At 38.2% G+C, this 13,631-nt stretch overlaps 1 protein-coding gene across 11 annotated transcripts in view; it reads right to left on the reverse strand.

Annotated features, from left to right (window-relative positions):
- Window positions 1-13,631, reverse strand: part of ELF2 (E74 like ETS transcription factor 2) — a 99,857-nt gene that overhangs the window by 10,944 nt on the left and 75,282 nt on the right. For 7 of the 11 annotated variants that reach the window (XM_027567374.1, XM_027567373.1, XM_027567370.1 and 4 more), the window contains one exon: window positions 519-632. In XM_027567374.1, coding sequence (XP_027423175.1) covers window positions 519-632 — 114 coding nt within the window. Of the gene's footprint in view, window positions 1-518; window positions 633-9,014; window positions 9,240-13,631 lie in introns of those variants that run through there. The other 4 variants (XM_027567377.1, XM_027567375.1, XM_027567378.1 and 1 more) reach the window with 2 other exon arrangements.

The following is a 13,631-nucleotide window of genomic DNA, read 5'->3' on the forward strand; positions in this document are numbered from 1 at the left end:
TTTGGACATTAAAATTAGGGACAAAAAGATTCTCAAAGGCAATCTGTAAAGAGAGACCAAAACCAATGGAAAACCTGAAGCCTGAAGGGAGTGTGAAGAGAGGTGGACACTGCCTCCTGTCTCTTCCAGGGAGTGGTCCCAGAACTACTGCCCGTTATCACTGAAGGAAGGACTCGATGTGGCCATGGGTGGCAACAGCTCCCATCAGCCATTCTCCAGCCATGCTCTTAAGGTTTCTTATTTACCCAAAGTTAAGGAAATGAGACACAACAGTAGGAACAGCAATTTGACATTTATCTGTCTACAGTGGGCATCTTCTGATTCAATTATTTTGAAAATTAAGTATTTAAAGGATTTAAGACTTGTGAACATTGACAGGTAAAGACCAGTTACTGCTGTCATAGATATTTATGTACAATAGACTTTGAGAACAACAATTCCCTTGGATTAAAAAAAATTTTTTATTCTAGATACATGAAATGATATATCTTTAATATAATAAAGAACAGTTCACATACCAGGGCTTCTTGAATCTCTCAAGCAGGTAGGAGATTCCATATGAAGCAGGGCTTCAGCAGCTTCAATTGTCTTATCTGTACAGTGTGCATTACTGCTATGAACTGATGCTTCCACTGGAGGGAAAATAAGTTCCACTCAATAAAAATGCATTGAACACATTACTGAACTAAATGCTCATGTTTAGTTCATAACGCTAAATAAGCCATTAATACATATTAGTCTATACAAATTACAGAAATAATTTAAAAACTAAAACAAACCTGCCATTTATAAAATGAATGTTGATTCATTCAGCAACTATTGAGATTAATTAGAAATTTCTGAATCTTATCCAAAGGAAAACAAAGATAGACTCTTGAAATTTGAACTCTGTATCAATTTTAGGCCAAAACTAACTTGAGGTGTGTGTGTGGGGGGGGGGGATAGCTGTAGATTAACAATCGTATGAAGTCTATTGTAATTTTAACATATTGCTACTAAAACCGGGGGTTAACACCTACCAGAATCAGTCAGAGACTCATATTTCTAAATTACTTTAATGAATTAGTTCAATTCTTACAAACCCTCTTGGTGAGTGCACCAGAGAACTTAGAAATTTTCTTCATAATTATCTGCTTTCTTCTTCAAGATTTCACTGGCTTTTGCTGGGTTTCACCCAAGAAATTTAGAAAGACAAAAGAGAGTGTTCCTATCCCCCCCCAACCCCAGCCTTCATGAAGCCTTTCCTAATTATACCACCTTTTGTAAGTTCTCTAACACTTACTTTATGCTTTGCTGGTTAAATTATTTGTGAAAAAGCTTTGGTTCTAGTTTCTGACACTTATTTCTGTAACCTAAGGCCAGTAATTTAAATCCTTGTATGGCCCAGTTTCCTCTTTCACTAAATAGCAATATTACTTACCTCATATAGTTTTGAGAATTAGATGCAGTGATTTCCTTAAGAATTTAATAAATGGTGATAATTTCTTATCATTTCTATGTGATTATAAGCTCCATGAGATCAGGGAGGGCTGGCTCCGCACCCACCCCCCCAACTTTTTTAGCCACATGGCATGGCATGCAGGATCTTAGTTCCTAGACCAGGGATCAAACCCATACCCCCTGCAGTGGAAGCGTGGAGCCTTAACCACTGACTGCCAAGGAAGTCCAAGGGAGGCCTGTCTTAATCACCTTTATATCTGTTATAGTTCCTAACATAGATTCTTCATATAGTAGGTATGTAAGTATTTCTTTTATTTATTAAAGTTAAGGACAACCGAGAGACCTTACAGGAAAAGTAGCAATCCAGCACAAACTCATTATCCTAATGATATATTAATTTCACATCCTGATTTGAAATACTGAAATTCTACTTTGTAAGAGGATCTGAAACACAAATATGTTTAACAGTTTCTAATTTGATAGCTCTTTCTCAAGATGTCCTCTCAAGGACTAAAAGAAAGATACAAATTTCATAAAACCATTATATATTCACAAGTTCTACACACTTGTGAATATATATCTTTTCAAATTATTTCTAGTAAACTTCTAATTGAAAAAGATTTTTTCACTTAGTTTCAAAATTCAACAAGTGCTAAGGCCTCAGCCTTAAACACCAGTCATTTGGAGAACATTTATAAAAAATCCAGTGACTGCTTTACCACCTGTTGCACATCATCCACACTCTCAACCAAGGTACCGAGTCTCTCCAGTTGCTCTTTCCATTTATGGAAATCTGCTCAAAGCTAAACAGTTCCAGAGAGGCAGCCAAACCTCTAAGTAAATCTATCTTTAGGTGACCCTGCTTACTCTTATCTGCAGCTTCACTGAAGCAGAGGATTCAATCAGTCCTTCTAGCTCAACTTTAAGAAACTTACTATTAGTAAGTACAAAATGTATTACCATTCTCAAGTATTTTTTTTTTCAAATTACCTCCCTACAATACTCATGTGCACTAAAGAACCTTGGGAAGCAGTTTCAGGGTTTTAAAGTTTATTCTAAGAACTTTATTCTCTTTAAAGTCTGCTTGTGTTGCAATTTAGCTGTTGTCTGAGGTGCTATTAATAAACTACCCTGGGTAAACTAATTCCTTATGTAATTGTATTAAGACACACCCTAAAACTCTACCATATTAAAGTTAGAGCTCTGAGTATTTGATAATAATACATCAATAGAATCTTACCAGATATTTTAATGTTTTAAGTTATAAACAAAATTTCCCAACAGTTACATATTATGCTGCCCCAAATTCCTACATAGCTTGAGGTATATTTTCAAAACCATGATTTCATGTTAGTTATGTCAGTGAAAATTTCCCAGCTCTTATTTCCAACCTCAACCTCCCCTTTCTAAGTTCAAAATATTATTTCTCTAAAATATCGTACATGTACATAGTAAAACAAAGAAAAAACATACAAATTAAGAAGAATATTAACACATTTATACTTTAAATTTAGGATGAGAATATTAAAAATGCATAAATTCTCTATGAACTAATGATGAGATCTTATACTCTGCTATGTACAGTCAATAAATGGTTGTTTAGGATCTACCCTGTGCTACAAACCTGAGATACAAGTGTGGAAAGATCTCTGGCCTCATGAAGCTTATACAAGTAGTTCAGAAAGTATCGAAAAGATAAATAGGAGTAAAATATTTCAAAACAAAGATGCAAAATAATTTGACAGTTTCCATGAATACTTAATCCATTTTGTTAAAAGAGAACACTATCTCCTTTACTCTTCTCTTGTTGACATAAGTCAACAAGTAGTTTTGGTAACAGAAATTTAAGAAATATTTTTCCTATTCAAGTTTCCGTAATAATTGAAAACTTTTCAATATTATTTTATTCTTATCAGTAATTCAAATACAATTTGAATTCAATACAAATATAACTAAATAATAATTCAAATACAGCTAAAATTCTGCACAACTCTTAAGGTAAATAAAAGTGTTGTGCCATCAAAGTAAGCAAACTTACAAGTGACAGCTGAGAATTATTATCTCTTACTTAAAACTTGATTTACTGGTGTTTTTCTAGGCCTATGTATTAAATTTATGGGAGTTAAAAAAAAAAACTCATTTTAAAAATAGAAGCAATGAAGCAAAAAGTTATCTGACAGGCACATCATCAACTAGTTACCACTAGTAGTTAGGTTGCTGGTCAACATTCCTTGAAAAACTAAATGTATCAAATAAATTTCAAAACTATTTTGATCAGTGTCAAAATTAAGTTTGCTTATGCCTTCCTTTACTATTGCTAAGAGTCTTGTTCCATTTCTAGCTTTCTAATCAACTGGTGTTTGTATGGTGGATGATTCCAGACTCACTCAACAGCTGTTACTAAATACCAAACTTGGTAATTAAGTCTGACAAGAGACATACCTCTCAGCTTTGCAGAAGAGAATGCTGGCAATAGACTTAGCTCATAACAATGTTTTTAAAAGTCAAAAATAAAAATTAACAGCAATTTGACAGCCATAGGAAAAATTAGAAAACACTTCATTAGGTGATAGTGGTATTCCCCTACAAGACCATAAACTAGTATTTACAAGGCCATCACTCAACTACCACACCTGACTTACCACAGCTTATTCTCTGAAGTCCCAGGACTCTAACAGTAACAGATGAGTAAAGAACACAAATGAACACACTGAAAAGGAGGAAAGGTAAAGGTCTCCATCTTTACCTGTGCCCCTTTGACTTTCTACAGCTTCATTATAAGGTTAAGAACGGAAAGAGAATAAAATAATTTTCTAAAGTAGAGCTGTCTGATAACAAGAGCCACATGTAATTTTTAAATGTCCAGCAGCCACACTGAGAAAAGTTAGTGGAAAGTGAAATTAGTACCTTTGACTTAACCCATATAACCCATATAACCCAGTATATTCAAAACCACTGTCTTTTCAACATGTAAAAGAAATTTACATGGTCAAGAAGTTTTCTACTGTTAGTTTTTATGTTTGAAAAAAATTAAAAATTTGGTTTATCCATCGCATTTCAAATACTCAATCGCCAAAAAAGGCTAGTCGCTATGGTACTGAAAGTGTAGACTAATTAAACTATAGTACAGCTATTTGCAAACATCTTTGGTCAAAGAATCTTTTTACACTTTTGCTTATATAAGTCTCATGTTTAGATATTTATCCTATTTGAAATTAAAACTAAAACTTTTACTTTTATAAAAAGTAACTTTTTCTTAAAAACAAAAATTTAAAGAGTAGTTTAGTTCACATTTCTGCAAATCTTTTTAATACATAGTAGAAAACACTGGGGCTCTCATACTTGCTTCTTCATTTGATCTGTTACATCCAGCCATGTAGCCTCTAGAAAACTCCCGTGAACATTCGTAAAAGTGAAAAGGCATATGTCTTAGCGTTATCATGAAAATAACTTGATTCCACAGACTCCCCTGAAAGAGTCTGGGGGGACTCCCAGGAATTTCAGTTTTTAAGAACCACAGGTATAATTTAGTATCAAACATAATTAAGAACACCCAAATTCTTCCTCTTACTTCTGTAAGTTTTAGCTTCTAAACATAAAACCAATGTGTGGACAAAAAATTATAATTCCATTTCCATAAGTACAATAGTATTTTGTCAACTTACTTGCACATGAAGTTTTTTTAACTTTTCAAAAATCAGAAACACTCTCCTGCCTGCCCCTTTCCACCAGTTAAATTTGTCCCTAAAGGAAACTGATGGTGAACTACCTGGAATGACTATTTACATATTGATAACTTACTCTTTAACTCATTTTTTAATGAATTTTAGTACTAATGCTGCAATGAATTCTGAAGAGTAATTTCTTAAACACATTTTCAAATAAATTTTTTAAAAATTAATGCCATTCTTCCAATTTTATTTCAACACAGGCCCTCATCTTTTCACTGCCTGCTAAATTTTTTTTTCAAATTAATGATCTTTTCAAGGTTGATACTTGGTATTCCTGTTTATAATAAATTAGATTTTCAAGTTCAAATTTCATGATTAATTTTGACAAACTAGACAGATTTGTTCTGTCCGGGAAAATACTTAGGCTGCATTTCCAGAAAAATTTCCCCCTTCCCCCTTCCCTTCAATAACTCAAAGCAGAACAATACTTTTGGTTACCCTATTTCTCAATTCTCTAATTCTCCACTTTCCCAATTTTCAATTTCTCAAAAAAAGATGAAAAAAAAAAAAGTCAAGGAAAGCATGTACTTGATAATAAGGGAGAATATTTTAAACTTGAAGTCTTCAAAAAACACAGACCACATGTACAAAACACTTTCGCATAAATATTAAGGAATATTTATTTTTCCTTACAGACTAAACATGGGTCTAAATTATTAAATAAACTATATCTTGTGTCTTATTCAACATACAGACACTTACAAAGATTGGTGAAAGAAGTTAACCTCGCCATTACATAATGACCTTAGACAAATTCACTCACATGATGTAAATAAATCCAAGAAAATGAGAACCTTCACTTTCCATTAAATATATCTGAGCTGCCTATAGTTTTAGAGCTTTAAAAGTTAGTAGAGATCACCTAGTCAATCCTGTTCTCTTACAGAAAATGAAGCTTTAAAGCAGTTTAGGGACAGCTGGATGAAGATTCTTATCTCCTGACCTCAAGGTCAAGGCTCTTTCTCATATATCATGTTGCCAGTGAAAGTTTTTAATAAAGTATGTCAAGTCTCTACCACAAAGAAGTATTTTGTATGTTAAAATGAAAGTTATTTTTAATAAACAAGTGTATTTATATTTACTTCATTCTTCATTCAAACACCTCTGACAACATAAACACTGATAACTAAAGCTGAAGTTGATAGCTAAAGTTGACAGTTAAGTCTCTACAGGAGGAAAATAAAAGCAAAAATATATCCTCTAACATCTTAACATATAACAATAGTGGTAATTCTAAGTGCTTTGTACCTACTTAGAAACAACAGTTATGCTAATAATATTCAGTTTAAAGCTTATCTCCTCTAAAAGTTTTCCTTACTATCAGTTATTCTATTCTACACTTATCATAAACCCATACAGCAATCACTTTAATTAAATTTAACATTTATGTATTATATAGATTGTCACTTGTCTCAATTAGACTTGTAAACCTTTGTGAGGAATAATTCTAACATTTGATGACTTCGCTCAAGGGAATAAAAGTATCATTATGTCCATTTACAAATACAAACCCTTTTAACATTACTCTCCCAACATCATTGGAAACTGGCAGCAATAAAAATGTAGATCCATGATTCTTCATTTTCCAGGTCACAGTTCCTCCCCAACTTTTTTAATGAATAAACCTTGGATAAACTAGCAAACCTGTCTCAAATTTCCTTCTATTTATAAAGGAATTTCAGAGTACATGAACATGACTGAGGAAATATTTGAAAACAATTGTATTAAAATGTATTCTTCACAGAACACTATTATCACAAACTTCAATTGTAAGATTTGTATACACTCGTGAAATGCAGCAGAACTGGAAAACAGCATTTCACTTAAAAAAAATCTCGTCAAAAGAAGATAAACTTTTGTATTTTTAAAACTGTAGACTATCTGTACGTATCCACTCCTAGCAAAATACCTACAGATCACATTCGGTTTTGATAATGCCAAAAGCTTATAAAAAGGATCTTCTCTTGGCAAAATTAAGCCCTCTTATCTTCAAAGTATTTTTAAAAATTCTTACTGCATGGGCTATCCTAAAGTTCTCCTAACCACTAGGAACGTTTCTGAAAAGGTACATGCTCAACATGACAGACCTAAACAAAAGTATTGTTAGTACCAATAATATAAACCCAAAAATTCTATCCCTTAATTCACACAGTATTAATAGACCGAACTTACACAAAGGGACCAAGTTCTCATTGTACTCTGCCCCTTTTTCACTAATATTTAAGATCTTGCTCTAATCAGAAAATAACTGTCAAATGTGCTTTCATCACTACTCACTGTGATTTTTCTTTGGGACTGTGCAGTGTTACATTTTAAAGATTAAGTTCAGTTAAATATACATTTATGATTTCTCCCAATCGAATTGAAACAGAGTTTCCCCAAACTACTAACTTCACTGCCTAAAAACAATGGATGGAAAACAGACGGTAAGACCTTTCACAGCAATGCTCTTCGATGACTATTCCCCATCTTCCAGTTCCCATCGATGGCGATATGAAACAGAACCCAGGGAAAGGAACATTTATGTTCACTACAGTAAGTAAATCGTACTCAAGCACTGCTACGCCTATTCAGGACTCTCACTGCGCTGTCTGCTATTAAGTAAAGCTGCTTTTTCTATGTAACTTAAGTCCGTGCCCTTCCGCTGCAGCAGTGGCGCTGCACATCCCCCACCCCCGCAGCCACTTCCGTGTTTACACTCCTCTTCCCTCCAATTCCATGCGTACATTGTCAGCTTCACTCCCGCCCAATCTTCATTGGCCCAGCGCGGGCCCGAAGTCCCGCCCCCAGAAAGCAACGTTCTTATTTGGAACAACTCAGCGAGCAGATTGGAACCAGAGGCCTGTCAATCCCGTCCGTTCTGTCCTCTCCGAGGCGCTTCCGCTAAGGTGGGAGGCTTGGGGGGGAGGGGTAAGGGGGGCAATTCCTTGCGGAGACTTCCCTAGGGCCAAGACTCCCTCCCGCCCGCCCCACCTTCACCCACTGTTTACCAAAATAAACGTTCTTCTCTGACTCCCCAACGCTCCGGGGCAGGGGTACAAATACATTCCGTGTCTTCTCCATTCTCCCCCCGTAAAAAAAAACAACCCACGAGGGAAGGGGCATAAACCTACTTCTCCACTGCCGCCCACTAAACGAGGAAAGGGAGGCGGGCCCTTGAGAGAAACACCACCCCGGGCCGCTCCACGTTAAGTGACCCTTTCCAGAACCGTTACTCCTGAGACCGCACAAGGTGGAGATGTGAGGACGAGGGTCAGTTTTTTTTTTTTTTTTTTTTGGCGCGTATCGATCTACCGGACATGGCCCGGGGCTGCCTCGTCTATGCGGAAGTCGAGGATTTGTGGACCAAGTCTGAAAGAAGGACGGGGCGGGAGTGGCGAGCGTCCACGCGAGAAGCCGGCCGCCCCCGACCGCGGGCAGTAGCGGCCTCTCGGGTCAGACAGCGTGGCAAGCGCTGCCGGGAGACAACAGCCTCACTCACTTCCTGGTTCCTCAGCAACTGGGGTGAAGCGCACAACTCGTCCGCCCCCGAGTCCCCAACTTAACTGCGGTTCCGTTCCCCGGCACCCGCTGCCAGCGCTCCGCCGGCAGCTGCCACCGCTGCTCCACAAACCCACCCTGAAGCGACAGCGCCGGATTCGAGGCAGGTTACTCTCCAAGGTGATCACTTCCTGATTCGTCGCCTCCATTACTTCATTCACTACCCCCCTTTCCCCCGGCCGCCCCAGTGACTGATGGACATGGTCCCCCCTGCACTGACCGCTACAGGGGAGCCACCCCGCCTCCTGTGCACCCCCTCTCCTGCTACACTGATGCACCGGAGGAAAGTTCCCCTGTCCTTACCAGCCCGGATGAGCAGATCCAGCTGGTTCGTGGGTCCCTCATGCAGAGACGTCGCCATGTTTATCCCGGGGCTGGAGCTGCTGCTTCACATTGACTTACACCGTGAGCAGCGGCGGCAGGGGAGGAGGCGGAACCCGCGGCCGGAGACACACGCCGTGTGGCCGACACACACTCACGCACTCGCACACTCAGACGCCCGGATCCTTGCGCGTCCTCCGACAGGAAGCCGAGGCCGGCCCGCCTCCCGCCGCCGGGCTGAGAAACCCCACCACCTAACGGCAGGGGCGGCGGCGGTGGCCGCCTCGGCTGGCAACGCGATCCTTCCGCCCCGCGCCCAGACAGGAAGTCCCGGACGCCCGCCCCGGAGAGCGGCCGCGGCCCGCAGCCTAAGGGGACACCTGAGGCTGGAAGTCGCCCCGGGAGCCGCGGCTAGGACGAGGCCCCTCGGCAGGAAGAGGCACATTTCACGCTCTGCGAAAGAAAAGTCTGCAGTTGTCCCCACTCTAGAAAAGTCATTAATCAAATTTTCTTTCTGGAAGAGATCTAATCCTAGTCCTGCAGCTGTAAATAAAGGTAGCTGTTTAACTTGTTTGGCCGTGTCAAAGCTTATGCTACATGTAACCCGTTCACTTGAAAGGCTGCACTTTAAAACAGAATACCAACTAAAAAAAGTCATACCCGGAAAACATTATAAAAGCTTTCCTTGAACCAAGTAAGGAGCATCCAGTTACTCTCAGGGACCGACCTTGTCCTTTCCCCTCTGCAGAAGTGTTAGCACTCTACATAACTGTTTATTAACAAACAACAGAACATGCCAACTTCTGAGAGATTAGATTATCCTCCCCCAGTTTGCTAGTCATGAAGTTTATGTACCCTCTTATATTTGGTTCATTCTGAAGCAAACATATTTCACATCGTCTACTTTTAAAGATCTTTTTGATCAAACTAACCTTATTACAAATAACCTACATATTAAAATATAGAAGCAAGAGCTATATTGCCACTTAGTGACTACAAACTTACACACAAGAATTCAAGCCTATAAAATGACTTAGATGAAGCTTCATTAAACACACACACACACAAAATGCTTCCTTGGTTTCAGAGTTTCATAATATTAAAAAAAAAATGTTGCCGTATAGTTTCTACACAAAACATAAAACAGTGCCTCCCTCCGGAATAAGTGTTCAAAAAGTATTTGCTGAATAAACAAAAGAAAATTTTGTTACTTATTTTTAATAAGGTGTAATTCTTATGATCTAGATTTAATGAACTATGCTGATAACTATACAAAAACTTTTTCCAGTGGTAGTATTAATACAATGTCATTTTACAAATATTTGCCCAACATGTCAGTGCAACTTCAGAGTAGATTACACAGTCCATGACTATTTTCTTTTCTTCTAAATATTCACTGATTCCCTTGGACCTTTCCCCTAGTCCTACCACCATAATCCCCAGCCTCCGCAAAAAGAACCTATCTGCCATTTCCAAAGTACAACCTTCCCTTAAACCAAACAGGGATTTCTTTCCTGTAGTTAGGTAAACTTGCCACCTATTGGACAAAAAAACTGTATGACTGGTCGCTTTTATTTTTTTAAATTTCTAGTTAATTTAAAATAAGGACCATCAATCTACAGCCAGTATCATAAACTGAGAGTTTCCAGATGAGAGGATGATAAGGAATAGGAAGGAGCTAATTTCTAGCTTTAGACAGAACACTGAAATTGATAACAAACCTGAATTTCCACTCTTATCAGTCAACAGATATTAATATGTTTTGACAGGAAGAGAGTGAGGCAAACTAAAGGTTTATGTTTTCTAGAGGCAACAATCTGACTTGGCTCAAAAGGAAACAAATTATCTTCTCACTGTGGGAGTCACTTTGAAGCATCATACATAACTTTCATCTTACTATTTGCTTCTTGAGGTTTCTCTTTTAAGGAAGGTAACAGTGTGTGTCTTGTGTATTTTACTCGGAATATATCTTAATTAAGGGGATTCCCTAGCAGCTCAGTGATTATCTGCCTGCCAATGCAGGAGATGTGGGTTTGATCCCTAGGTAGGGAAGATCCCTGGGAGAAGGAAATGGCAACCCATTCCGGTATTCTTGCCTGGGAAATCCCATGGACAGAGGGGCCTGGTGGGCTACAGTCTATGGGGTCATAAAAGAGTCAGACATGACTCATCTACTAAACAACAACAGAATCTTAATTATACAGACCCATATCTGCCTTATATTTTAACTTCCAAGGGAACAGACACTGTGTCTATTTCTGCATAATACTTCAGTTAATATATACACATATAATATTTATGAAATATTAATACAAATTATGTAGAAAGGCTAGAAAATATTCCTATATATGTAAAGCTCTTATAGAAACATAATTCCCTAGAGTTTAATGCAATTCTGTTTGGGTCCTATAACTAGGCTTTCAAAAGCCACCAATAACAAGCAAGGTGAGACCAAGTTACAAAATGGATGAAAAGTTAAAATCCACTTTACTATTTTAGAAATTATAGCTGCTGGAAATATAAACTGGTACACACTTTCAAGAAAGCAATGAGTGTCAGATATCAAGAGTCTTAAAGAGGTAAATATATACTGATCTAGGAATTTCATTTCCAGGGCCTAGCTTGAGGAAGTAAGAAATTCAATGAACTGTTTTATTAAAAACATGTTCAAAGAATTTTTAACAACATGGTAAAATGTTAAATGTGGCAGGACTAAAATATAATGAATTTCTTCCATACAATATCACTCAAGCCATGTAGACTGTGAAAATATGTGTATATAATGCATATATGTGTGTATATATACACATTCACATACATACATCTGCATTTCTGAAGATTCAAGATAAAGCAGATATTCATAAGCAGAATTTTAAAAATTGAGTAAGAATAGTTAGGTTAGCATGATAGAAACTTTACAGCAAATTCATATCCTGCTCATAACATTGCAGAATGACATTCTTTATATCAAAGTATTCCTATGATCTAGTAGGGAAAAAAGGTAAATAATAACTTTTACTGAAATCAAAGCCACCAGGGTAAGAGCTTTACCTTAAGTTTTTTCACCTATTCTGCTTTACATTTCTGTAACAGATATTAACACTCTGCTCATTTTATAGATGAGGAATGTTGAGCAAGGTCATGGTGTTCAAGAGAGCAGAGCCAGGATTTGAACCCAAGAATTCTAACTTCAGAGCCCTTACTCTCAAACACTTCAGTTCAGTTCAGTTCAGTTGCTCAGTCGTGTCCGACTCTTCGCAACCCGTGAATCGCAGCACGCCAGGCCTCCCTGTCCATCACCAACTCCCGGAGTTCACTCAAACTTACGTCCATCGAGTTGGTGATGCCATCCAGCCATCTCATCCTCTGTCGTCCCCTTCTCCTCCTGCCCCCAATCCCTCCCAGCATCAGAGTCTTTTCCAATGAGTCAACTCTTCGCATCAGGTGGACAAAGTACAGGAGTTTCAGCTTCAGCATTAGTCCTTCCAATGAATACCCAGGACTGATCCCCTTTAGGATGTACTGATTTGATCTCCTTGCAGTCCAAGGGACTCTCAAGAGTCTTCTCCAACATCACAGTTCGAAAGCATCAATTCTTTGGTCTTCACAGTACAACTCTCACATCCATACATGACTACTGGAAAAACCATAGCCTTGACTAGATGGACCTTTTGGCAAAGTAATATCTCTGTTTTACAATATGCTATCTAGGTTGGTCACAACTTTCCTTCCAAGGAGTAAGCGTCTTTTAATTTCATGGCTGCAATCACCATCTGCAGTGATTTTGGAGCCCAAAAAAATAAAGTTTGATACTGTTTCCACTGTTTCCCCATCTATTTCCCATGAAGTGATGGGACCAGATGCCATGATCTTCATTTTCTGAATGTTGAGCTTTAAGCCAAGTTTTTCACTCTCCTCTTTCACTTTCATCAAGAGGCTTTTTAGTTCCTCTTCACATTCTGCCATAAGGGTGGTGTCATCTGCATATCTGAGGTTATTGATATTTCTCCCAGCAATCTTGATTCCAGCTTGTGCTTCTTCCAGCCCAGTGTTTCTCAAGATGTACTCTGCATAGACGTTAAATAAACAGGGTGACAATATACAGCCTTGATGTACTCCTTTTCCTCTTTGGAACCAGTCTGTTGTTCCATGTCCAGTTCTAACTTGCTTCCTGACCTGCATACAAGTTTCTCAGAAGGCAGGTCAGGTGTCTGGTATTCCCATCTCTTTCAGAATTTTCCACAGTATATTGTCATCCACACAGTCAAAGGCTTTGCCATAGTCACTAAAGCAAAAATAGATGTTTTTCTGGAACTCTCTTGCTTTTTCCATGATCCAGCGGATGTTGGCAATTTGATCTCTGGTTCCTCTGTCTTTTCTAAAACCAGCTTGAACATCTGGAAGTCCACGGTTCACGTATTGCTGAAGCCTGGCTTGGAGAATTTTGAGCATTACTTTACTAGCGTGTGAGATGAGTGTAATTGTGCAGTACTTTGAGCATTCTTTGGTATTGCCTTTCTTTGGGATTGGAATGAAAACTGACCTTTTCCAGTCCTGTGGCCACTGCTGAGTTTTCCAAATTTGCTGGCATATTGAGTG

Source organism: Bos indicus x Bos taurus, chromosome 17 (genome assembly GCF_003369695.1).
Source record: "Bos indicus x Bos taurus breed Angus x Brahman F1 hybrid chromosome 17, Bos_hybrid_MaternalHap_v2.0, whole genome shotgun sequence".
In the NCBI taxonomy this organism is placed as follows: Eukaryota; Metazoa; Chordata; class Mammalia; order Artiodactyla; family Bovidae; genus Bos; species Bos indicus x Bos taurus.